At 39.2% G+C, this 25,473-nt stretch overlaps 1 protein-coding gene across 2 annotated transcripts in view; it reads left to right on the plus strand.

The window, feature by feature from the left end:
- The window catches only part of PDE7A (phosphodiesterase 7A), a 139,880-nt gene that overhangs the window by 86,653 nt on the left and 27,754 nt on the right, over nucleotides 1-25,473 (plus strand). Inside the window, exon 3 of one of the 2 annotated variants that reach the window (XM_074944303.1) lies at nucleotides 11,058-11,141. The exons of the other annotated variant lie outside the window; for it this stretch is intronic. Coding sequence (XP_074800404.1) covers nucleotides 11,058-11,141 — 84 coding nt within the window. The remainder of the gene's footprint in view (nucleotides 1-11,057; nucleotides 11,142-25,473) is intronic. 2 annotated transcript variants of the gene reach the window in all.

Genomic DNA, 25,473 nt, shown 5'->3' on the forward strand with positions numbered 1-25,473 from the left:
TTTTGAAAGGGCAAAACTGAAATAGAATTAGAGCTATAAAAACATTCAATATTGTATTCTTAATTTTAATTTTGTACATATTTTGAATTAATTTGCATGTTGTGGAACACCTGAAACAGACTTGCTATGATGAGCATAACTCCCTTGCCTGTAATTTATTGTATTTGATTGCTAACTTGTCAAATGAACTAAGTCCTTAAAAGAGGAGTTGCCCTGTTTTACTCTTAGTGTACTCTGAATCTTGCTGCCTGGATACTTGTATCACTATTATAATACACATTGCTACTTTCTCATTGGTTGGTGGTCATTCTGTATTCCCAAATGTTAAGCTCACTTTATTTGTACAAATTAGTAACTATTTTTTTCATTAGTGTTGTCTTATGAACAGACCTGGGAGAAACCAATTAAGGTTGCATTAAACTTTCTATAGAATAGTTGTAGATTCTAGCTGTGATTCAGATAAAACTCAAATTTTGATTTAATTTTAAATTGGGAATGGGTAAGAAAAAGATAATATAGTGGCTTCCTTTCAGGAATACAAATATTGTTAGGCAGTCTTCTGCACACCTTTGCATTGTACATCATACAAATAAGTCTACAATCACAGAACTGCTTGGCTTAAGTGTAATTCCTTAGCAACAGAGGTAAAAAACATAGTAATATGGTTTACCTTTAATTTGATTAATAAGTTGATACTCCAAATGAACCATATATAACAATTGAATGTAACTAAATAACATAATTTTGGGGGATGTTAAAATAGTAGGGCTGTCAAGCGATTAAAAAAATTAATTGTGATTAATCGCAGAATTAAAAAAATTAATCGCGATTAATCGCACTGTTAATAATAGAATACCATTTATTTAAATATTTGTGGGTGTTCTCTACATTTTCAAATGTATTGATTTCAATTACAACACAGGATATCAAGTGCATAGTGCTCACTTTATATTTATTTTTGATTACAAGTATTTGCACTATAAAAAAACAAAAGAAGTAGTATTTTTCAGTTCACCTAACACAAGTACTGTAGTGCAATCTCTTTATCATGAAAGTCGAACTTACAAATGTAGAATTATATATAAAAACACTGCATTCAAAAATAAAACAACATGAAATTTTAGAGCCTGCAAGTCCACTCAGTCCTACTTCTTATTCAGCCAATCGCGCAGACCAACAAGTTTGTTTACATTTGTGGGAGATAATGCTGCCCGCTCCTTGTTTACAATGTCACCTGAAAGTGAGAACAGGCATTCTCATGGCACTGTTGTAGCCAGTGTTGCAAGATATTTACTTGCCAGATGCACTACAGATTCATATGTCCCTTCATGCTTCAACCACCATTCCAGAGGATATGCGTCCATGCTGATGACTGGTTCTGCTTGATAACAATCCAAAGCAGTGCAGACCAACACATGTTCATTTTCATTATCTGAGTCAGATGCCACCAGCAGAAGTGTGATTTTCTTTTTTGTGTGGTTCGGGTTCTATAGTTTCCACGTTGGAGTGTTGCTCTTTTAAGACTTCTGAAAGCATGCTCCACACAGCGTCCCTCTCGGTTTGGAAGGCACTTCAGATTCTTAAACCTTGGGTTGAGTGTTGTAGCTATCTTTAGAAATCTCACATTGGTATCTTCTTTACGTTTTGTGCAATCTGCAGGGAAAGTGTTCTTAAAATGGACAACATGTGCTGGGTCATCATCCAGACTGCTATAACATGAAATATGTGGCAGAATGTGGGTAAAACAGAGCTGGGGACATACAATTCTCCCCCAAGGAGTTCAGTCACAAATTTAATTAACACATTATATTATTAATGAGCATCATCAGCATGGAAACATGACCTCTGGAATGGTGGCGAAGCATGAAGGCGCATACGAATGTTTAGCGTGTCTGGCACATAAATACTTTGCAATGCCGGCTTCAGTAGTGTCCTGCAAATGCTTGTTCTCACTTTCTGGTGACATTGTAAATAAGAAGAGGGCAGCATTATCTCCTGTAAATGTAAACAAACTTGTTTGTCTTAACGATTGGCTGAACAAAAAGTAGGACTGAGTAAACTTGTAGGATCTGAAGTATTACATTGTTTTGTGTTTGAGTGCAGTTATGTAACAAAAAGAAATCTACATTTGTAAGTTGCACTTTCATGACAGAGATTGTACTACAGTACTTGTATGAAGTGAATTGAAAAATAGTATTTCTTTTGTTTATCATTTTTACAGTTTTCAGAGTAACAGCCGTGTTAGTCTGTATTCGCAAAAAGAAAAGGAGTACTTGTGGCACCTTAGAGACTAACCAATTTATTTGAGCATAAGCTTTCGTGAGCTACAGCTCACTTCATCGGATGCATACTGTGGAAAGTGTAGAAGATCTTTTATACAAACAAAGCATGAAAAAATACCTCCCCCCACCCCACTCTCCTGCTGGCAATAGCTTATCTAAAGTGATCACTCTCCTTACAATGTGTATGATAATCAAGTTGGGCCATTTCCAGCACAAATCCAGGTTTTCTCACCCCCCCCCCCCACACACAAACCCACTCTCCTGCTGGTAATAGCTTATCTAAAGTGACCACTCTCCTTACAATGTGTATGATAATCAAGGTGGGCCATTTCCAGCACAAATCCAGGGTTTAACAAGAATGTCTGGGGGGGCGGGGGGGAATTAGGAAAAAACAAGGGGAAATAGGTTACCTTGCATAATGACTTAGCCACTCCCAGTCTCTATTCAAGCCTAAGTTAATTGTATCCAATTTGCAAATGAATTCCAATTCAACAGTTTCTCGCTGGAGTCTGGATTTGAAGTTTTTTTGTTGAAGAATTGCAACTTTCATGTCTGTAATCGCGTGACCAGAGAGATTGAAGTGTTCTCCGACTGGTTTATGAACGTTATAATTCTTGACATCTGATTTGTGTCCATTTATTCTTTTACGTAGAGACTGTCCAGTTTGACCAATGTACATGGCAGAGGGGCATTGCTGGCACATGATGGCATATATCACATCGGTAGATGTGCAGGTGAACGAGCCTCTGATAGTGTGGCTGATGTTATTAGGCCCTGTGATGGTGTCCTCTGAATAGGTATGTGGGCACAGTTGGCAACGGGCTTTGTTGCAAGGATAGGTTCCTGGGTTAGTGGTTCTGTTATGTGGTATGTGGTTGCTGGTGAGTATTTGCTTCAGGTTGGGGGGCTGTCTGTAGGCAAGGACTGGCCTGTCTCCCAAGATCTGTGAGAGTGTTGGGTCATCCTTCAGGATAGGTTGTAGATCCTTAATAATGCGTTGGAGGGGTTTTAGTTGGGGGCTGAAGGTGACGGCTAGTGGCGTTCTGTTATTTTCTTTGTTAGGCCTGTCCTGTAGTAGGTGACTTCTGGGAACTCTTCTGGCTCTATCAATCTGTTTCTTCACTTCGGCAGGTGGGTATTGTAGTTGTAAGAATGCTTGATAGAGATCTTGTAGGTGTTTGTCTCTGTCTGAGGGGTTGGAGCAAATGCGGTTGTATCGCAGAGCTTGGCTGTAGATGATGGATCGTGTGGTGTGGTCAGGGTGAAAGCTGGAGGCATATAGGTAGGAATAGCGGTCAGTAGGTTTCCGGTATAGGGTGGTGTTTATGTGACCATCGTTTATTAGCACTGTAGTGTCCGGGAAGTGGATCTCTTGTGTGGACTGGACCAGGCTGAGGTTGATGGTGGGATGGAAATTGTTGAAATCATGGTGGAATTCCTCAAGGGCTTCTTTTCCATGGGTCCAGATGATGAAGATGTCATCAATATAGCGCAAGTAGAGTAGGGGCATTCGGGGACGAGAGCTGAGGAAGCGTTGTTCTAAGTCAGCCATAAAAATGTTGGCATACTGTGGGGCCATGCGGGTACCCATAGCAGTGCCGCTGATTTGAAGGTATACATTGTCCCCAAATGTAAAATAGTTCTGGGTAAGGACAAAGTCACAAAGTTCAGCCACCAGGTTAGCCGTGACATTATCGGGGATAGTGTTCTTGACGGCTTGTAGTCCATCTTTGTGTGGAATGTTGGTGTAGAGGGCTTCTGCATCCATAGTGGCCAGGATGGTGTTATCAGGAAGATCACCGATGGATTGTAGTTTCCTGAGGAAGTCAGTGGTGTCTCGAAGGTAGCTGGGAGTGCTGGTAGCGTAGGGCCTGAGGAGGGAGTCTACATAGCCAGACAGTCCTGCTGTCAGGGTGCCAATGCGTGAGATGATGGGGCGCCCAGGATTTCCAGGTTTATGGATCTTGGGTAGTAGATAGAATATCCCAGGTCGGGGTTCCAGGGGTGTGTCTGTGTGGATTTGATCTTGTGCTTTTTCAGGGAGTTTCTTGAGCAAATGCTGTAGTTTCTTTTGGTAACTCTCAGTGGGATCAGAGGGTAATGGTTTGTAGAAAGTGGTGTTGGAGAGCTGCCGAGCAGCCTCTTGTTCATATTCCGACCTATTCATGATGACAACAGCACCTCCTTTGTCAGCCTTTTCAATTCTTCAACAAAAAAACTTCAAATCCAGACTCCAGCGAGAAACTGTTGAATTGGAATTCATTTGCAAATTGGATACAATTAACTTAGGCTTGAATAGAGACTGGGAGTGGCTAAGTCATTATGCAAGGTAACCTATTTCCTCTTGTTTTTTCCTAACCCCCCCCCCCCCCCCCCCAGACGTTCTTGTTAAACCCTGGATTTGTGCTGGAAATGGCCCACCTTGATTATCATACACATTGTAAGGAGAGTGGTCACTTTAGATAAGCTATTACCAGCAGGAGAGTGGGTTTGTGTGTGTGTGAGGGGGGGTGGGGGTGAGAAAACCTGGATTTGTGCTGGAAATGGCCCAACTTGATTATCATACACATTGTAAGGTGATCACTTTAGATAAGCTATTGCCAGCAGGAGAGTGGAGTGGGGGGAGGTGTTTTTTCATGCTTTGTGTGTATATAAAAAGATCTTCTACACTTCCCACAGTATGCATCCGATGAAGTGAGCTGTAGCTCACAAAAGCTTATGCTCATTTTTACAGTGAAAATATTTGTAATAAAAATAATATACAGCTTGATTTCAGTTACAACACAGTACAGTATATATGAAAATGTAGAAAAACATCCAAAATATTTATTAAATTTCAATTCGTATTCTATTGCTTAACAATGCAATTAAAACGGCAATTAATCCCAATTTTTTAATCACAATTAATTTTTTGGAGTTAAACACGTGACTTAACTATGATTAATTGACAACCCTATAAAATTAACAGAAAGACTACTTAGAACTTATCCTATTGGCTTTGTTTGGCTGTAATGACTGTGAAATTGCTTTCCCTAAAGTTTGCAGGCTGTTGGAATCCAAGTCTTGAAGAGAGGTTCAAGTGATCCCAATTGGAGTGATGTTACTGTGGTACAGCAGTATTTCCAAATCCTACCTAAAACATAACCTTATGGATACCTAAATCAGCAATTCTCAACCAGGGGCCTGGGACCCCCTGGGGGGGGCCGCAAGCAGCTTTCAGAGGGTCCGCCAAAATAAACCAGACAGAAGGGCCAGTGTTAGGCTCACTCTCGGTAGGGTCCAGGGCAGAAAATCGAAGCCAGAGCCTGGCCGCCCAGGACTCAAGCCAAAGCCCAAGCAACTTAGCTTTGTGGGGCCCTGGGCAATCGCCCTGCTTGCTACCCTCGAACATCAACCCTGGCTTTTAATCTACTGGATATGCAGAAAACCAGTTGTGGCCAAGGTGGGCTCTGGAATTTTTATTGTATGTTGGGTGGGACCTCAGAAAGAAAAAGATTAAAAATCCCTGAAAATAACGGGAAAACCTTAACTGACTCAATCAGTGGCAGTACAACTGAACGTTGTCAGCTTGAGATGGCTACTCTCTCCTTCTCCACTCCAAAAAATATATTCAGCCACTCTGGCATTCTCCAAAAGCATTTTTCAGTCCAGATTCAGACCTTGGATAATGGTTCATCTTCTAAAAATAGAAATACAGCACTGTAGAACTCTTCAGCTGTTTGCGCTGGTATCTTGTAAGCGTGATCCAGCTATATTGGCCCCAGTCAGCTGTTTTTGTCTATAGCTACAGGGTAGCTTTCCTCAATGTTCTTCCTCAGGCTCCTGTAGATTTTCTGGATTTCCTTCTGTTCTTACTGTGTTTTGGCTTTTCTGCTCTTCTCTGCTGCCTCCAAGATCCATTATGGGGAGCCCTGGCCAATATAGGGTTTGGAAGTTATGGGGCATTGAGTGGCCTACTCTAAACTGTCTGCTTTGGTGATAAGGCACCTCTCTCAGCTGGATCTGGACTACTTACCCTATACAATCCCCACTTGCATAGTGTAACCCACACACCTCCTGGGTGTGGTGCTCTGTCCCCTCTAGTGGCACCGAGACCACTTAGATATTAACGAGTCTGCCTCAGCCTTAGCTAAGGGCCATGTGGCTTTTGACTCATGCAGTAGAGGCTCATGCATTTAGCTCGAGGTGCCAGGTTCGATCCTGTTTGCTGTGACCGGGGTCTGTCGGTGTTACAATAGCTCATCATCACTATGGGGGAAGAAAAAGCCAAAAAGCCAACAAAGGTAGAAAATTAGCAACCTCCGCTCAGCAACAGTTATCCCCTGATTCCTTTTGTCTTACTTCTAATATATGCAGGCTATTCTCTCTTTTCCATTTAAACTCTGAGCCTGATCCTCTTCCCCTAAACTGGGGCATTCCTCTGGCTATCCTGCCCTGTGCAATTTCAACTAGTTAGCCAAGGGAGCACTCTCTTCCTTCCCTTCCTGTTCTTTCACCATCATCTTTTTCAAGCTAGTTTCTCCCTTTGCTGGTACCTTGATGTCTTTTGTCACAGACTGCAAATCATCCAAGTTCTCCAACTATGCTAGAAATGAAACGGAGTTTAGTACCCTGAGCCAACAAAAATAGCTAAGAATGTGCATACATGCACACTAAATCGGAGACTTCAACGAAGAAGATTTTTCCTTCTTTCTCCTTTGAAGAGGTTGAAGTTTCTTCTTTATCTTTTTGGTCCTCTTTGAATTGGTGGATTTTTAAAAAATCACTTTTAAATGAGTGCAGTGGTGATTAGGGACTACCATTCAGCAGTCACTAGAGATGTGTGTTGACTTACTCTGAAAAGAGTAGTTTCATTAGGGTTTGTCATGAATTTCAGAAAGAAGCATGGGAAGACAGAGAAGATGTTTAAGCTAATCCCCCTGAAGAGGATGATTGCATTTCTCAGTTAATAAAGACTCTTGTTCTTGTAGTCTGGGCAGCTGCTTCCAAAAATCTAGCCAATAAGCAAATAGAACATTACTGGAAAAAAGATTATGAAGCTTTTGTAACAGACTTAAAGGATTTTGTAGTGATTGTTACCATAGTTCAGATATCCCCTTGATGAAACTTTTTAAAAGGCTAAAGCCAATCTTTAACAGAATGAAATAAAAGGATGAAAGAATTTCATTTGCAGTACTCTTTGTAATATCATTCGTTTCTCTTACTGGAGGTGTGACTTTGCTTTAGTTCCCAGAAGAATTATTTGTCTTTGATACTGGACATTTTTCAGGGTCTTAAAGATTCATGGAGGCTCCCTTTGTTCTGAAGAAAGCTGCTCTGAAAAAATCAATGAAGATGTTTCAGTTTTAAAGAAAGTGTGAATTGCACAAGATGCTAAACTCATTCCATTCGTAAATATCTGGGTGACTCCCAGTTGTAATGGAAACAGCCTATTTGTCCCACCAGGGCCAAAAGATATTTATCATTTCTGGTTTTCTGTGTATTGGGAGCAGTCTTCCCCTAAAATGAGGTCCAAGAAGTGACAGTGAAGGCTTGTCATCCCAAGAGGACTGCTTGTAAAAGGCAAGCATTGCTGTTTCTTCTAAGAATGGGACTGAACTATTACGGACAGATGGTCTCTATAGATTATACAGTCTGCTGGCTTCCAGGGTTCCTCTATACTCCCCTCCATTCTAAATAAAGTCCTCCCTTCCTTCCAATTCAGCCAGGAGATGGTCTTTTTGTTTTGAGCTACCGTTCAGAACCTTTAGGCGCCTTGCAGCACTCCACTTTTTCCAATATTTCTGAGGCAAATGCTTTAGGTATTTTAATGTATTAAAAAAAAAAACAGGAGGTTTTTGATGGGTACTAGATCTTTACCTTTCAACTGCTCAGTGAAAATATCTCTTTTCCACAGACTCTTTTCAGCTTTTTTGGTAAATTTCTTCTCTGTACTGTAAATATAAAAGCATTCCTTCCTACCCCTGTACTATCTCAATACAGTTACCTCTGTTTCATTATTGTCCATATGCATCACTAGTATGTTGCTCTTTCTTTTCCGCTACCCACCCCATCATGTGTGTTTCATTCTTTCAGTCAGAAACAGTGCCTTTTTTTGTAAACCTATTGCTGTGTTTCACTTGGTGAACTTGCAAAACAAAATTGCTCTCAAGCAAATAACTTGAAGAGCCCTTTGTCATCAACATCTTTGCCACTGTGGGATTTTCTTTGCCACTGTGGGATTTTGTGGCTGGTGAAATATGTTGCATAGATTCAGTGAAGGGAAATGGTCATCAGGCAAGTATCCTTTGCTATAATCCTTTAACCTTGATGATCAGTTTAATAGTTAAACTATTCCTTCCTCTATATCTAGCCCATTTTGGTAGAATACAACAATGGAACCTGTAGGTTACTGAAATCTTCAAAGGAAAATTAAAAGTGACCTCCCCGGTATGAAGTCTTCAAAATTTTCTACCATTCAAAGGCCATGGCTTCATAATGTTTGGGAGAAATATGGGCAATTGAATAGACTGGCTCAGCTGTCAAACTCCAGACCCTGGCAAGTGGGAACTCAAAACACAGTAGAAAATATTTTTTTAGGTTTCGCTGAGGCATGATACCCATTAGTTTCTGTTATTAACAGGAAACTCCCAAGGAAGTCTTCAGGTGGTGTTTCTCTTGGAGCTCCTCCTACTATTTTCCTTTGCTTTCCCTTTTATTCTTGACGTGTTTTTTGGTACATGATGATGTGACTCAAGTTTGGCAGCTGTACTCTGCCTGAGAATGGGGGACAGCACTGTCCTATTTGCCAGTTTCATATGAAAATATCAATGTACAATCTGAGTTCCCTCCCTCTTCTCCATCTTTTGACTTTTTCTCTCTAAAGTTTTTCTTTTACTAGACTTTTTTTAGAAGTATTTCCTAAGGTCACATTACTTATCCAACGAATCACCAGTTCATGTGCCTCGCAGAAGAGTTTTGCAGTGCTGCCTCTGTATCTTCTAGAGAGTGGAATGAACCACTCTTTTAGCTGAACATCTTGGAGAGTCTTATAATTTGACATTGTCTTTGTTAGCCTGAGAGGTGAATATTGCTGCATGGGTGGTGGTGAGGTGAGCTTTCCTTTTGCTGAAACCTTCTACTAGCAGTTTCACAAAGGATTTTCAGACCTTTAAAAACATATACAAGGAAAGAATAACTGAAAACATTCCATACCCCTCAAGACTGTGTGAATATATAAATACTTCATTATAATACACAACTTGGATCCTCCTCATCTTTGTGGTACTCACACATTGTACCTCTCAAGATACTACTTATATAAAGTGCATTATTATATGTATTGCCAAACAGTAGTGTTTAAATATATAAAATTTCTGCAAAACTATCCATCATACATACTGTTGTATTACTATTCACAATGTTTTTGTATCTTCAGCTATAATGCTAATCTTAGTAAAGTGGTTTGCTACTTGGTTTAATAATGTGTTTAATTTAGTTCTGTGAATAAATTAGTTGGAGAAGCAGAGAGGGAGAGATGAAACAATTTCAACACAGTGGAATGGTGGCAGTTACTGGAATTTAAGTTCCTACAGATTTTTCTTTAGTGCTCACAATTTTTTAAAATATAGTCTTTGTCGTCCCCATTAAATCCCTAATTATGACTTATATGAAAACTGCTTTCTTTGGAGAGAGGACTGTTATATACATTCAGGATTTCATTAATAGAAATAGAGCAATTTTGAGAATGTTCTAATGTTTTAACATTGAGTTAGACTTGAGACAAACATAATATTAAATTGATCTCATTTTTAAGAGCTAAAGGGATTTTTTAATTCAGGTGAATTCTCTTGTCTCAATGAATGAATTAATTACTTACACTGATCAGCTTTCAATTGGTAAAACACAAATGCAGAAATCAACTAATATGTTAAGAAGTACAGTATAGTGTATTAAGTATAAACTTAATTGTTTAAGTTGCAGTAGCAAATATCTAGAAACATACTGATGCTTTAAAATTTTAATACTGCGTTTTGGTATTTGAATAGGCTCTTTTGTAATGTTCAAACAGCTGAGCACAAGTAAGTAAATGCTAGCGGGAAAATGTTCTGTTATTTAATATGAGAACAGAGGGTAACTAGTTTATTTGCTAAAAGCTACAATTTCTCGAAGTTGAATCTTTTGAACTATACAAATATTCCTGCTTCATGTGTTAACTGAGGGACAAATCAACTTTTAACATTCTTGTTTCCTGTCACATTAAGACGCATTTTTTTATCATAATGGTGTAGCCAAATGTTTTTAATTTCATCTGAATGCTTTTGGCCACATATGTTTAGGCAGGAAAGAAGTTGAGAAAAAGCATGCAGTTGCATGTTTAACAAATCTTCACACTTTGTTTTACTTGTGGCACCTTAGAGACTAACCAGTTTATTTGAGCATGAGCTTTCGTGAGCTACAGCTCACTTCATCGGATGCATATGCATCCGATGAAGTGAGCTGTAGCTCACGAAAGCTCATGCTCAAATAAACTGGTTAGTCTCTAAGGTGCCACAAGTACTCCTTTTCTTTTTTCTTTTTACGAATACAGACTAACACGGCTGTTACTCTGAAACCTGACACTTTGTTTTGAAACTTCACCTCTAAAACAAAAAGCTTTGAGTAGGTTTATTGTATAAATAACCCTACACCATTAAGTACATGACTTTTTATCCCTTGTTCAATTGCAGCTATGTTCAATTGCATTTTATCTCTGCTGCTCTTCCACTCTTATTTCACTCTTGACCCTATTTCTAGGAGATGTGCGAGTAAGAAGTCGGGCAGGATTTGAAACAGAAAGAAGAGGTTCTCATCCATACATTGATTTCCGTATTTTTCACTGTAAGTATTTGAAAGCAGATAAATGACAAATACCTGAAGGCTTCCATTAATTCTAACTTCTGGGCCTCTAAAAATTAATGCTATAAGCTGCTTATGTAACAAGAAACTATTCTTGAACTTTTCAGAAAAATCTTTCCACCACTTCATCCTTGTTATCCCAAAAATAGCACAGAAGAATCCCAATGCTCAATATTACTTTATATTCTGAAAAGTATAGTTTAAATTACGAACACATCGAGACTAGACATAGATTTTTGAATGAAGTGAGGTATCATCTTGTATCCAGCAATGGATGCACTTATTATTTGCTTGGAAGAAACAAGAAGAGTACTTTTCCAGCTTTTACAAAGAGTTAGATGGTTCTGGAAGCGGAGACCTTACACGTTGGATTAAAATGGAAAAGATCTGCAGTAGGTTTCGGTGTCCCTGAAGAGATCTTAATCTTCTGAAAGGCTCCATTAATTTAGCACATGCAGATAATGCTGAAAATGTGGATGGGAGGGAATCAAACCTAAAGTGAAACTTAAAGCAGCATAAGAAAATAATGAGCTTAAACAATTTGTTTAATTGGACATGTGTTAGGAAACATAATTAATCTTTTAAAAAAAAGTACTGTAAACTTCAGTCAGAATTTGACTTTTTTTTTTTCATTTTTCTTATGACTAAACATGCCAGCACTATGGTACAAAAGGTGCAGTATCCACAAGATAGTCCAATGGTTAGAGCAGTGACCTAGGATGTGGGAGACCTAGGTTCAATTTGCTGCTCTGCCATAGACTTCCTGTATGACCTTGGGCAAGCCATTTAGCTTCTCTGTGTCTCAGTTCTCTTTGTGTAAAATAGGGATGATAATGATTCCCTATCTCATAGGGGTATTGTGAGGGTAATATGTTGAAAGATTATGAAGCATTTTGGGATCTACTGATAAAAACAGCTGTATAAGAAATAGTCATTATTATTTATTTTTATTCACTATGACATGAACATTCAGTGAATATGCAGGTAATTTAAATTTTAATTCTTTAAAAATCACTAATAAATTAAATGTACAAATATGAAAGGTATTTTAAATGTCTTGTTACAAGGTATCCATGTACATTAGTGTGACAGATATCAGTACAGCTCTGTGAATATATTTAAGTGCAATGGGAGAAGGTGGAAAAAATCTTCTGTTGGCTCTAATTAAAATGTGGCTGTTATAATGACTTAAATGAGAGTGGCAGAAAAGAAAACCCCAAACCTGTTCCAGTTATTCCCTCCATTCCACTAACTTATTTTTAAAGTAGGTCTAATTGGTGGTCTAAAACCCTTAAAACTAGTTATTAAAGTTACACAAAACAAGTGAGAAAACAAAGTCTGAAGAGTATGAGGTACTGAATTCTCCAGTGAAGGGGAATTTAGACTTTGTCACAAAAGCATTTCTTTTAAAAATTGGTAATCCTCCCGATGTTCAGCAAAATAAGACATTGCAGAAATAATATGCAATTTATTAATGTTAAATTTTAAAATACATTTTATGAATGCAAGTCATTGACATTCTTCACATTCTTATTGACAAATTGATACAAGGGGGGTACAGTTAAAAAAAACAACACTTCTGTCTGGCATTGCTATCTAGATTTATGTACGGTGCTTATCACTGTGTCATCAGTCTAATATTTGTCCATCAGACAAGTCATGCCTCTGTTCACGCAGGCTGAGAACCCAACTTTTAGTAGCATTAAACTTGGTACCAAGAAATGTCTTGGCTACAACTTTTTCTTGAGCCAACTGTTGTGAGGTTTGTGTGTGCACAATTCCCCAGCCCTTCCTAGGAATGCAGGTGTGAGGCCAAAATGGGAAGGTGTACCTTGTTTCAGGCCCTGATCCCATGGAACAATTTTTTTTCCCTATAATTCCCCTGCAAATGGGTGGATTCCAGCCCAGTTTTTCTTCACTTGTAATTCTGCCATGTATCAATTGAAAGTAAATCCTTCCTTCTTTCCTCTCTGCAGTTCTGTTCAGGGTTTTTTCCCCACTCAGCCTCTTCAAGCAAAGGTGCACTGTACCTTACTACCAATTCAGTCTCTGGGGGAGACTAACTTTGACCTCTTCTTCTTAGCCCCTTCATTTTCTTTCTCTGGTGATTCCAGGAGGATTTTGTAGGAAGAATATCTGTATTTAGTGTCACATGACAAAAACCCTGAAAAATTTCCCCAATTGAATATAAACTACCATTCAAGAGGAGAAGGCAAGCTTGCCATCTTTTTGCCTTGGGCAAATTTGAAGAGAATCCTTCCAGTCCATTCTTCTGTAATAAAGATGTTTGAAAACAGGCTGTATTCTCTCTCCATCTGTTGCCATTAGGTGCCTTTATCACCCTCCTGAGAAGTTTCCTTCCATCCCCCCAAATCTGCATGTTTGATTTGACCTTTCATGGCCGAAGATGGACTTGGGTTCACATCCCGCTCAAAAACAGCCAATCTTTCCTTTAAAGAGACTATCCTGTTTTTAGCATCAATCTTCTGAGTCTGCTTAAACTGCAAGAATAAGTAGTGAGAAGAGCTTTTGACTTGGAAAGTACTCACATATATGGAATATAAGAGTTGCCAGACCTTTTCTAAAAGAGGATTTAGCAGAAGTAGAATTGAAGATTTCAGGTTAGGGCATAACATAGATTTCTGTATAGGCATCATAACAGTTCACAATTATTTTCCTTGTCATTCTTTATCCATCCAAATGTTTTTAGTTTCCTTTTTTCACAACTTCTGAATGTTGAGCTATCCACAATCACATTCAGGTCTTTTTCCTGAATAGTTAATCAGTTTAGAACGCAGCAATGTGTATGACCGAATTATTCTTTCAAGGTTGTATTTGTCAACATTGAATTTGAACTGTCAGTTTGAGTTGCTGATTCAACTAGCTGCATTAGGCCTCTCTGAAGTTCCTCATCTTCTCTTGCATTAACTAACCTACATTTTGTCATCTGCAAATTTTGCCATTATCATTACTTACTTATTTTTTCCATATCATATTAAATAATTACACTGGTCCTAGTCCAGAATTTTGGATCATCCCACTCTTAATCCTTTGCCATAAAGGCCTTTTATTGCTGCTTTGTTTTTTCTCTTAACCAGTTTGTTCTGTGACAGTACTTCCTGTGATAACTTATGTTCCTTTGGTAGTCTTTTGTGAAAAATTTTATTTGAACTTCAAAACAAGCCTTTTAACAAATTGTCAACTTGTTCTTTTACCTGTTCTTTTCTTGACAGGTTCAAAGAATTCAAACAGTTTTAGAGGCACAATTTTCCTGTAGCAAATTTGCTGCGGTTTACCCCATCAGAACATAATCATGTTTTATAATTCAACAGTTTATAATTGTTAGCATTTCAACAAGTTTGACCTGGTACTAAGGTAAAATTTATTGGCTGTAATTCTTGGGATCGCCTCTAGTTCCTCTTAAGAACAAGGAATAATAATAATAATAAAAAAAAGTACCACACTTGCTACTGATTGCACATTTTTCTTAGGAACTTAAAGAATGAAGTGGTGGAGATGCTAATTGATACACATGCCTATTACACCTGTACCTCTGCTGACATAAGAAACCCAGTCAGAAAAAGCCATCTGCAAGAACGTGTCAAAGTGCTTGGTGGAAGTTAATTTGTATGACATGTTCCAGGATTTTATTTCCTTAAGGCCAGTTTATTAAGATCCTGCATTCTGACACACACTACCCTATGGATTTTGCTTTGGTGTCCTGGTGACATTTTTTGAAGATCACTCATATGTTACCTTTTCGGGTCCCGAATTCCTAGAAAAGATCCTTGTTTAGGACACCAGGTCTTGGGAAAGAGAACATCTCACTCTACCTTAGCTGCTGCTTCTTCATCTAGGCAAGAAGCCAGCTTTCTATCATGACCCTCTGGAATCTGAGTTGAATGAGGTGAAACTAGCTTGATGTGACTATCCATCCCTAAAATGGATTTTCAGTGTCTGATAGATCTAATAGTTCCTGCATTGATTGCCCTTTGTCCATAACCATTAAGAGGCTTTCTGGGCACCCAGACAACCTTAATTCTGTCCTTTAGCGACACCCTCCAGTAACAGTATATATATATTTTTTTACTTTAGTCTGTGTGCTCCTAGGTTAGATTAAACTTGCTTTTAAAGATACATTAGATTTTACCTTCTTTTTCCTCATGTTGTCACTGTAGGACCAAGTTAAGTTTGTTTGGATGCCCTAACTGTGCATTTCCATACCTTAATGTGTTGGGATTTCTTTTACACTTCACTCTTAAATTTCTGGTTTTATAATGACGATATTTACACTATCCCAGTAATGTATTTTACGCTGTCAGCATTAACTCATCAGTTAAGCTGGGCTCTAGATCATGTGTGGCTGGAAGCGTAGGCACAGGCACAACCACCCGTTAAAAGCTGGAAGTTGCGGGGAGGAGAAGAGAACAGCAAAAGGACTGCCTATCTTTCTGGAAAGTAGTCTTTTCCTTTAGTGTGCCTCATACGCTAAACCAGGGGCTCCCAAATTTTTTATTAAGGTAACCACCAACTGAATTTTGTTGTTGTGTAGTGCCCTTATGTATATGCACACTCTGTCCCTGCACTGCAAACCTAATATTTGCCCGGTGTGGAAGAGTAGATCCTGGGGTGGGAGCGGAGAATAGGAGGCTTGGAGAGCGAGTTCCCCCTGCATTGGAAGCTACTATCCCACAGGACTGGGCCCATCTTCCCACTCCATGTGTTGCCACCTGGTGCTTCGGGCCGCAGTGCCACTCAATTTGGCCTGGCTGCCCCACTGTCATGACTTTGCTTGACAGTCTTACAGAGCTACTAACTCTCTTTTTTGGTAAGAAGAAAGTCAGTTAAGATGGTCTTCAGAGGTTGTTATTGAAGTATTACTCTCTTCCCTTTAAGTAAAAACAAGACACTAAAACATGAAGGGAGGAAGAAAATAGTATTCTCTCTTGCTTTCTTGCTTGCAAAATAGCTGCTGAAAAATTGCAAGGCATAGCATGTGGCTGTATCAGGCACTCAGACATCTGGCGAACTCTGTTTAAGGCATTGTTTTTAGTTTTCCTTTCTGGTCATAGGTTCATAGCAGAGTTGCAAAAGGCAGATTTGTCTTGGACAGCTAAAACAGATTTCTTCAGAGTCAGAAGGCATAAAAAGAAGATGGGAAAGAGGAGAAACAAGGTGGTAAAGGAAAATGGAGCATGAGGGAGGAGGTGACAACAGTAACACAAGGTTCACATCTTTGGTATTTGATCAGGATTTAGTCAAACCTGATGGAGGTGACGGTGTAATCTGGCTCATTCTCTTTGCCCTGGTCTGATGAAGGCATCTTTCAGGATCAGGATGATGAAGGCCCAATGGTTTGATGGCAGATTCTGACGATGCAGCAGATACAGGACGTGTCTCCAGCCATGATGGTGAAGCCGAACTCCTTTCGGTCCACCTGCTGAGCTGTACCCCCAGATAAGCAATGCCCAGAAAGGGGTGGCAACATCATTCTATTAAAAATTAAGCAATCTAAACTCACCTTTAGTGTTTTCAATTATAAACATCACCTGTCTTTTCTAAACTCTTAGTTTATGTCAATCTGTGTTGTTACTAGGAGCCTTGAAGACTTTTTAAACTTTATAAAAGTAAGCAAATGGGAAGAAAAACTGGTACAAACAGATAGGCCTTTGCACAACATGCCCCAATTAATCTCTCCTATCCTCAAAGATGAGATAAGGTGCATCAAACACAGATAAGAGAACCTTGGAACCCCTCTTTATTGGAGAAAATGGAAGAGTGAATGAGCCAGACCTTTTAGGAATAGGTCAACTTGCATGTAGGTGCCCCATTAAGAAGTTAGGGTAAAATTCACAGTGTGGTCACACAGGAAGATCTCTGAGTGATCAAAGGTTATGCTAACGTTTTATTTTCCCAATAAAAGTACTGAAAGGGTGCAGAAGAGTAAAAATCTTGCATTCAAGAGACTTTGTAGGTAACTGTCTTTTGTTGAAAGAGCCAGTCGGGTTGTGTCCCATACAGTAATCCAGAACTGGATTATGAAGATTTGAAATAAATAAGGTAAAGTTCACGTTCCCTCTTCTAAGGGAAGATTTCTTGACTCTTGCTCCATGGAGCTTGAGGATGGAGTGATACATGTCATAAAACCTAATTAATCTTCTAAGTTTTGAACACCACCTCTGCACAGTCCTATCCTAAAGAAGCCAGCAAAAATAGTTAGAACTAATATAATATCCCTGACGTAGTTAATTGGCAGCTTCTACCCTGAGATCTTTTTTAGAACATAAAACTTTTTTGAGATTCTTCTAATGTCAGATATTCTGCTCCTTTTGCTGGGTATCTTCCTAGGAACCTGTTTTGGAATGCAAAAAGAAAAGGAGTACTTGTGGCACCTTAGAGACTAACCAATTTATTTGAGCATAAGCTTTCGTGAGCTACAGCTCACTTCATCGGATGCATTTTGGAATGGGTCTCCTTCTTTCCACGTGTTCCCCCCCCCCCCCCAAAAAAAAAAAAGTGAGCATATATGCTCTTCAGCAGAGCCTATACTTTGTTAGACTTTTTATTATAAGACCTAGAGTTAGTTCTGTGGGCCTATCATTGAAGTTAATTAAACTGGCTCTTCTAGTAGAGGATATGCCCACAATCTAACTTCATTTTCTTTCCTTTGAACCTTTGAGATCTCTTCCTCATTGCTGATTTACTCTGAAAGCCATTTTCCTGATGGCCTTCACTGTGGCTGTAAGCATGGTTTTTCTCACCTCCTACTCCTTAGTTGGTGTTTCATAATGAGAAGTTTATGCAGTTATTAAGACCATGTCCTCCTTCCCTGTCAACTATGATATGGACCTTAGTTCTGTTGCCATCTGCAAAAAACAACAACAACAAAAGGCAAAATAAAGGACTTGTGTTATCTTCAGGGCTCTATAGTTCTACTTTTATAGGACTAAAAAGTTCCAGGACACTCAGGAACTTTTCTCTGAACTTTTGCCAAGAAAAAGCCTTCCAGACCATTGTCCAGTGCATCGGGAAAAGAAGCTTGCCTGGCCAGAGGGCTTGCCCAACCTGTGTGTTTGTCTTTTGTTTGACTAAAGCAGCTGTATCCTCTGGGTATAGTGGGGAGAGGCTCCAGCTGCTGACATTTAGGACAGCCCCCTTGGTTGGTCTTATGCTTTCTGGTTGTATTAATCCAAAATTAACGTTTCAGCTGCAGTTGCTTCCATGTATCTAGTTCTCAGAATGCTATATTGGTCTAGACTTTTGCCTTGTTTAGTGGATGGAGGTATGTCTGGGAAGATACACTGTTATAGGATTGCTAGTTAGATCTTATGTTGTGAATTGTTGCACTGAAGGTTGATTCTAACTTTCATTTCTTCAGTTTTATATCTGTCTTGGTCTCTTTGGCATAAATAAACAGGTGGAGCAGTCAGAGTTTAGAAGATATCACTATGGTAAGGATAGGGTCATCTAGAGAACTTTTTATTCAGTTACTGTTTCAACCAACTTTGTTAATGTATTACGTGTCTAGCACACTTTGGGTTGGTATACAATCAATTCCCGTTGGAGAGTTGGCATTTAATTTACAGTGAAGAGGTACAGTCCCTATGTTGTGAATCAGTTACCTTGTGCAACCCTTACTTGTTTTATCCTCCTGTTACCTCTTATCGTATACTTAGCTTGTATGCTCTTTGGGGTAGAGGGCCATCCTTTTGTGTTGCTGGTACTTAACAGTGATCCTTGAATTGGGACCTCTCAGCACTACCTCTGTATAAACAGTTATACCGAGATGTAGGAAATCAACGTTGGTAAATATTTATTTTTTCTTTTTGATCCAGGTCAAACCGCACAAACCCATGTTAGTCATATTAGTACTTCATCTGTGACAGAACAATTTTCCGCATTGTTCACTTTTTAAAAAAAGAACATTTCTATCCTTTCAGTTTCTGTGCTGTAAACAAAAGTGAACATCAAAAGTGGGATGGCAGGTGAAGGTCTTTTTATAGTCATATCAGTACAGCTAAAAATATTAAAGATAGTGGTAATCCTTTATCTTTTAATCTTTTAGCAATAATGTTAAAAATGTTATTTGTTCTTTAAGTAATGTGAAAAAATTCCAATGTGACATTTACATATTGAACATATATAAAAATATATTTAAAAGTGCTCTGTGCGCCAGTATAATCAAAAAGGCAATTTTGGGTTTCCAGGAATTGCTAAATAACAAAGCATATTTTAATCCTTTACTATGTTTGGTTTTGAGATGGTAATGATGAATTTCCTAATGTCTTTGATCAGACTGGATTGGTGATCGGGATATGTTGATAACAGAAATCTGTCTAGTCGACTATAGTAAAATGGTAAACTCTTATATTTAAATTCTGGTAATAGAATTGTAAAGTTACCTTTATTCCAAAACACTTTCTAAAGAAGTTTGAAATTCGCCTATGAAACAGTGTGCTCTTTTCAAATATGATATCTGTGTATTAATCAGAAAGTTTGTGGTGTTCTCCTGAGTTTTATAATAGTGGTGGAGGGGTGTGTGTGTGAGAGAGAGAGAGAGAGAATTCATTCTTTCAAAAAATGAGTGGGGAGAGCACAGGTGTAGTTAAGGGCAGTGTTTGCTGTTCACTATAAACCCTACATTTAAGAAATTAATACTTCTACCCCCAAAAAATCTTTCCAGTCTCCTTGATAGGATTTCCTTTGCAGATCCCGACTGTAGAAGCTGCAAGGTATTCTTTATAGGTCTTGGAATAACTTAAAGATAACTCTCGATGGCTACATGCTCTGATCCACGAATATGAACATTCCAGCTGTTCCTCTGTCTGTTGGTGACAACAGTCTCTGTAAGTTTTCAAGTTAAGCATTTAATTTTAGGATTTTATTTTATAGTCTGGGAGCAACATGTACAAGCTAGTGATAGAAAGGTCAGGGAGGTGTCATTTGATTTGTGAAAATCTACAGAATCATAATTGAAATGATGTCACCCGCTGTGGCGTGACAGTGAGGACTCGCTTCTCCCTTGCTGCTCCAGTTCCAGGTCCTCCGATTGGTGGAAATCTTGACTGTACAGTGTCATCGGAACAGTTTAGTTTGGTATCTGTCGAAAGTCCTTTCTCTTGTGAACACAACGGTATCAAACATGACAAAGCTAGGATCATTATGTAGGTACATATTCAAGAAAATGTTTAAAAATCAATGTTTTTAAATTCTACTTTAACACAGGGGTGCACTGCTTACATAAAAGACATCGATCTTTGGTAATCTTAAGGAATTGAGCCTTGACATGTGGGACTGAAAACATTTATTAATCAATGTCATCATCAGTATCCTCTCCATCTAGGGCACCAATACTAAGACACATTGTCATACTGATCCTCATCCACATCGTACTCTCATATATCCATCCAAGGCTGGCTGCTGTTCAAATGTTTGCAGGGTGGTGAGCATCTGGTCTTTGCATATGAGCATTTAATTAGCTGAAGGATTGATTCGAGAGCACGTGGTATTTCACACATAACTGGTGTGATCAGTCCATCCTCCAAGATCTGTTCATACTTGATAGGGGAGGGTAGTTTTGGATTTGCTAAATCATCTAGAGCCATTCCATTGCTTGATAATTTGCCCTCTTGATAGCCGGTATATATACACCCTTTGTTACTGGCAATTTTTCTCTTTTTTTATCTGCTTCTTGGAAAACCCCTACCAATGTAACTCTGCAAGTGCCATAATGTTGGTCTTCAGATGGTAAACTCTTTATGTGAATGCCTCCAGGGCATTTATGATCTCATCAGTGATGGTGTCAGACATTCGGAGCACCTTCAGAGTGAGAGAGTCTTTGGAGGCTGAATCAAATACCTTCCAGTAAGATAATTTGGTCTTTCCAGCCAACCTTTCAGTAGGGTCACGCTCTGAGAGAGCTTGGAAACCTGGCAATGTGGTGACTAATGGTCCCAGTGACAGGAACACATTCCTGAGAGATAAACAGCTATTCTATTCCCAGCAGCAGGCACAAAACCAGAATTTTGCAGATGTCTTTGGTAGTGTCTCACAGAGGGCATTGGAACATCTGTGTCTTGTGCAAAAATCTGGAGTTTAGTAGCATCTCTGTGCCATTGATGGCATGCAAGATAATTTTAGGGCTTGTCTATACTTGCAGCTAAATTGGCACTGCTGCTATCTGTGCAGTGGTATAGATTTAGCGGGTCTGGTGAAGACCTGCTAAGTTGATGGGAGAGCGCACTCTCTTCGATGTCTGTATTCCACCTTCCCGAGAGGCGGAAGGTAAGTCGGCAGGAGAGCATCTCCTATCGACACAGTGTGGTGTTGACACTGCTTTAAGTCGACCTAAAGTATGTCGACTTCAGTTACGTAATTTACATAACTGAAGTAGAGTAGCTTAGGTTGATATGAAGCTTTAGTGTAGACCAGCCCTTAGTGTCAGCCTTATCTTGGGAACTACAAAGAAACTCTGCCAAACAGTGTGAAGCAGCAACTTCATTGTGCCACGTGATGAAATTCTTAAAGCAATTCTCCACATACTGGAGCATTTTTTCCAGAAGGTATGTGATTAACTTGTCCTTTGTGCGAGTATGAGACAGTAGCTTCTTCACTGGGACATCAACACGTTCTTCCGCTTTTTAGAACACCTTGTCTTTTTCAGCTTTTAAGGTATGCTCTGTTATTCATTTTTGTGGATAAATTGCTAAAAACAGTGTCCATATTTCATTTCGTCTTCCATAAGTGCTCTGAGCCTTTCTGCTAAGCATTTGTTCCTTTTCAATTCCATTTAAAGCACATATCTCTCTGTACTTAGCCTCTGCATCAGTCATTGCCGTCACTTTCCTATCCATTAGCACCTCTGAAAGGCAATTTATGAACTCCAGCTGAGTTGCAGTAGTAAAATCAGTATTAGTTTCTGTTGCTTTTTCCTTTTGATGCAACTCATCACATACATTCTTGGTGCATCTCTCAATGTGATATGTGGTGTTGTATGCATAGGTGTCTTTTGGGTCAATGCACCCACTTTACTTTCCATACAGTTCTCTCTAAGAGTGACTGCGTCATGCAGTTTTTCACTTGTCTGATGTGTTGAAACTGCACTTTATGGATGCCTTCAGGCTTCCGGCTTACCACAGAAGAAGCAGATGTTCTCTAAATGCATGCCATGGGACCTACTGTAAGGCGAGTCTCTACCCCGGCTGGCCCTTGTCCCAGCATCTTCAGCTTTTTCCTGATGCTCATGTATTTCCTCTCCAATCTTGCCAAATTCAGTTTATGGGTGCACTTCTTATAGCATGTAAGGTGCCACTAGGCATTGTGTTTAACCAACTCCTCCATGGTGGTATTCTGAAAAGATTCAACTGCTAGCTGGTACTTTTTGTCTCCCCATTGATGCCTAAAAATTGTCAAGACAAAAGTAAAAATAAGGATTTTGTAATAATTACAAGTCCAAAGTATTTTATGTATGTTTTATATAACTATGTGCACACCATTTGCAGATGGATTCCAGTAATTTCTGCTGACATCTTAACCAGTGCCTCATTACAACTCTTGGCATAATAAACAAAGCTGATAATCAGTCCCACTGAACTGCTTCTTTTTTGCTGATGATGACAAATCAACTTGAAGCGCTCCTTCCATTCATATTAATCTGTAACGCTTAAAAAAAAATTAATTGGGTATCATGTTCTGAGCATTAACTGATAGCACAGTACTGTCAGTCGAGGGCCACAATTTAACCTTGTGAAGGCTACATTGTTGACATGCCTGTGTTAAAGTATAATTTGAAAAGTTGATTTTTAAACATTTTCTCTAATACATATTTATATAATTGGTCTAGGTTTGTTGTGTTTAGTACCATTGTGTTCATGGGAGAAAAGGCTTTTGAATTATACCCAACTCGACCCATTTCTGACAACATTGTATTATCAAAATTTCTACCAACTGGAGGACCTGGAGCTGTGAGCTTGGGCAGCAAATCTCTGCTGGCATGCCACAGAAGGTGATACCACTGAAATTATAGTTTGGTAGATTTTTATGAATCAACTGACACCTCCCTTACCTATCATTAACTTGCCCACAGAATTACACAAGTTCCCAGGTTGTTAATACTTTATTTTGATATTACCACTAAGTAACTTTTGATATAGCATTAACTTCTTCCCTCCTACGGTCCATAAATGCATCTCTTATTTTGTTATGGTAGTTGGTGGCGGTATAGGAGCCTGGATAAATAAATAGGTCCCAAAAGCACCTGGGTTTGATGGAGCAGCACAATGTGAGTAACAAACTAGAATGTAAAGTTATTTTAAAATATCTCGAAAACTTAAAGGTGTTCAGTTCCTGTGGTTTTGGTTCCCTGAGCAAGAGGTCAACAGGACACAAAAATTAAGGTAATCTTGGTTTCCTTGTCTGGTCAGTGTTTGACATCTGAGGGCTCTGAAACAATACATCCGACAGTAGGACCCACTTCTTTCTTTAAAGACAACCAGGTTCAATATTTGTAAAAAATTATTTCCTCATGTAAAACACTGTTTAATACATTTTTAATGCAGTCATAAGGGAGCTTAAAGCAATGCACCCCTAAAGATACTGATATTCAAAAATGCTGAAACTGAAGACATGGGTATTGTGGATTGGATATATTAAATTGTGATTGTGCAGATGCTTTGATCTGAACATCTTGTCTAATGTATCCCTTCATGTTCAGTACCTGAAATTTTAACAAGAGGAAAAGAATAATATTTCGATGTCCCAACAAAGACAAATTTGTGGACATATGTCCAGAATACCAAAATGCTGACTTTCTTCTAGCTCTTTGCATCATCTAATGTAGATACTTCTGTTTAACAAAAGGGTGTGTGTACGTACATACTAAAATTTAATTGAGCAGAGCAGTATTTTTTTGAAAGAAGTCTTTCTCCCTTCCCTGTTGATATTGCTCCCATTAAGATGTTTATGAAACAAAAGTAAGTGAAGTATTGAATATCTCAAAGAAAACAGTGAACAGGGAACAATCTTGAAATATGATCAACCTTGGATATAAGACTTCTTTAATAAAAGTAACTGTGAGGGGAAGACCTAAGTAGACAGGAAGAAACGTGGCATACTGACAAATTCACCAGTACATGGAACAAAGGCCCACAACCTGGGAGTCATTTCTGACACTTTCCTCTCCCTTGCTCCGCACATCCAGGCCATTTCCAATCCTGTAGCCTTTTTCTTTCCACATCTCCAAGACCCATTCTTTTCCTTCCATTCAGACATCTAAATCTCTCATTCAGTGCCTCATACCTGCCTTGATTAATGCTCTATCCTCCTCTGTGGCCTCCGTGGCATATGCAGTGCTCTCATTTAGTGCATACAAAATTTTGCTTTTTAAACTCCTGTTCCTTGTCTACTGGTTTGATCATGTAACTCCCTTCCTTGAATTTCTCCTTTTGGCAGCACATCCAATATTGTATTAAGTTTAAGCTTCTTGTCACCCCCTTCAAACCTGCTATTCTGTCCCTCCCTTCTTATCCATCTTTGCCAAGCATTGTATTGCCCCAGTCACCTCCAGCATTGCTACCAAGCTCACCTACCACTTTGCCAGACTTTTCACACAATCATCTCCTGGCTTTCCTCAAAGCCCTCTGTGTATTGTACAACCTCTTTGAGTTCATCCTGAAGGCCCCTAGTTTGCCCTCATTTAAGTCCTTTTTGGGGTATGTCAGTAAGCCTGGGCTTTGACTCAGGTTTGAGTCCAGGTCCCCGTTCTAGCTACAAACAAATCAATTCAACCCGGGTCAGCAAACACTCAGGACTCTGGTCCTAGGAACCTGTTAGGGGGCGGTGTGTAAGATCCTGAGTCCTGCTGTGACTTGCGTCCAAACCCTGTCATTTTGCAGTGTGGATGGAGGTCAGGCCGCAGATCTGCATCAGTGTCTGTAGCACAGCATGGATACGTTAGTACAGGTGTGAGACTCAGGTCCAGCAATTGTAAACATGGGCATACAGTGCACTGTGGTTTCTTAAGCCCAGGCTTGCAAACAGAATCCATGGGCCAGGGTCCAACAGACCTGGATTTACAATGCAGTGTACAATACCCCCAAAGACCCATTTCTGCTGTGCTATCTTTAAATGAATCAAGTTATATGGAATTTAAAGGGTAGTACCTCATTTCCCTTACAGATAGCCAAATTGGCTTATGGTATGACAAGTATCTTTGTTAACTGTAAATTCTGTAGCCAGAACTATGTATGTTGATTAGGAATAATGTTTGAATTACTATACGTGATCTGAATTCTCAGATTTTTGATGCATAGTTTAT

Source organism: Natator depressus, chromosome 2 (assembly GCF_965152275.1).
Source record: "Natator depressus isolate rNatDep1 chromosome 2, rNatDep2.hap1, whole genome shotgun sequence".
Classification (NCBI taxonomy): Eukaryota; Metazoa; Chordata; order Testudines; family Cheloniidae; genus Natator; species Natator depressus.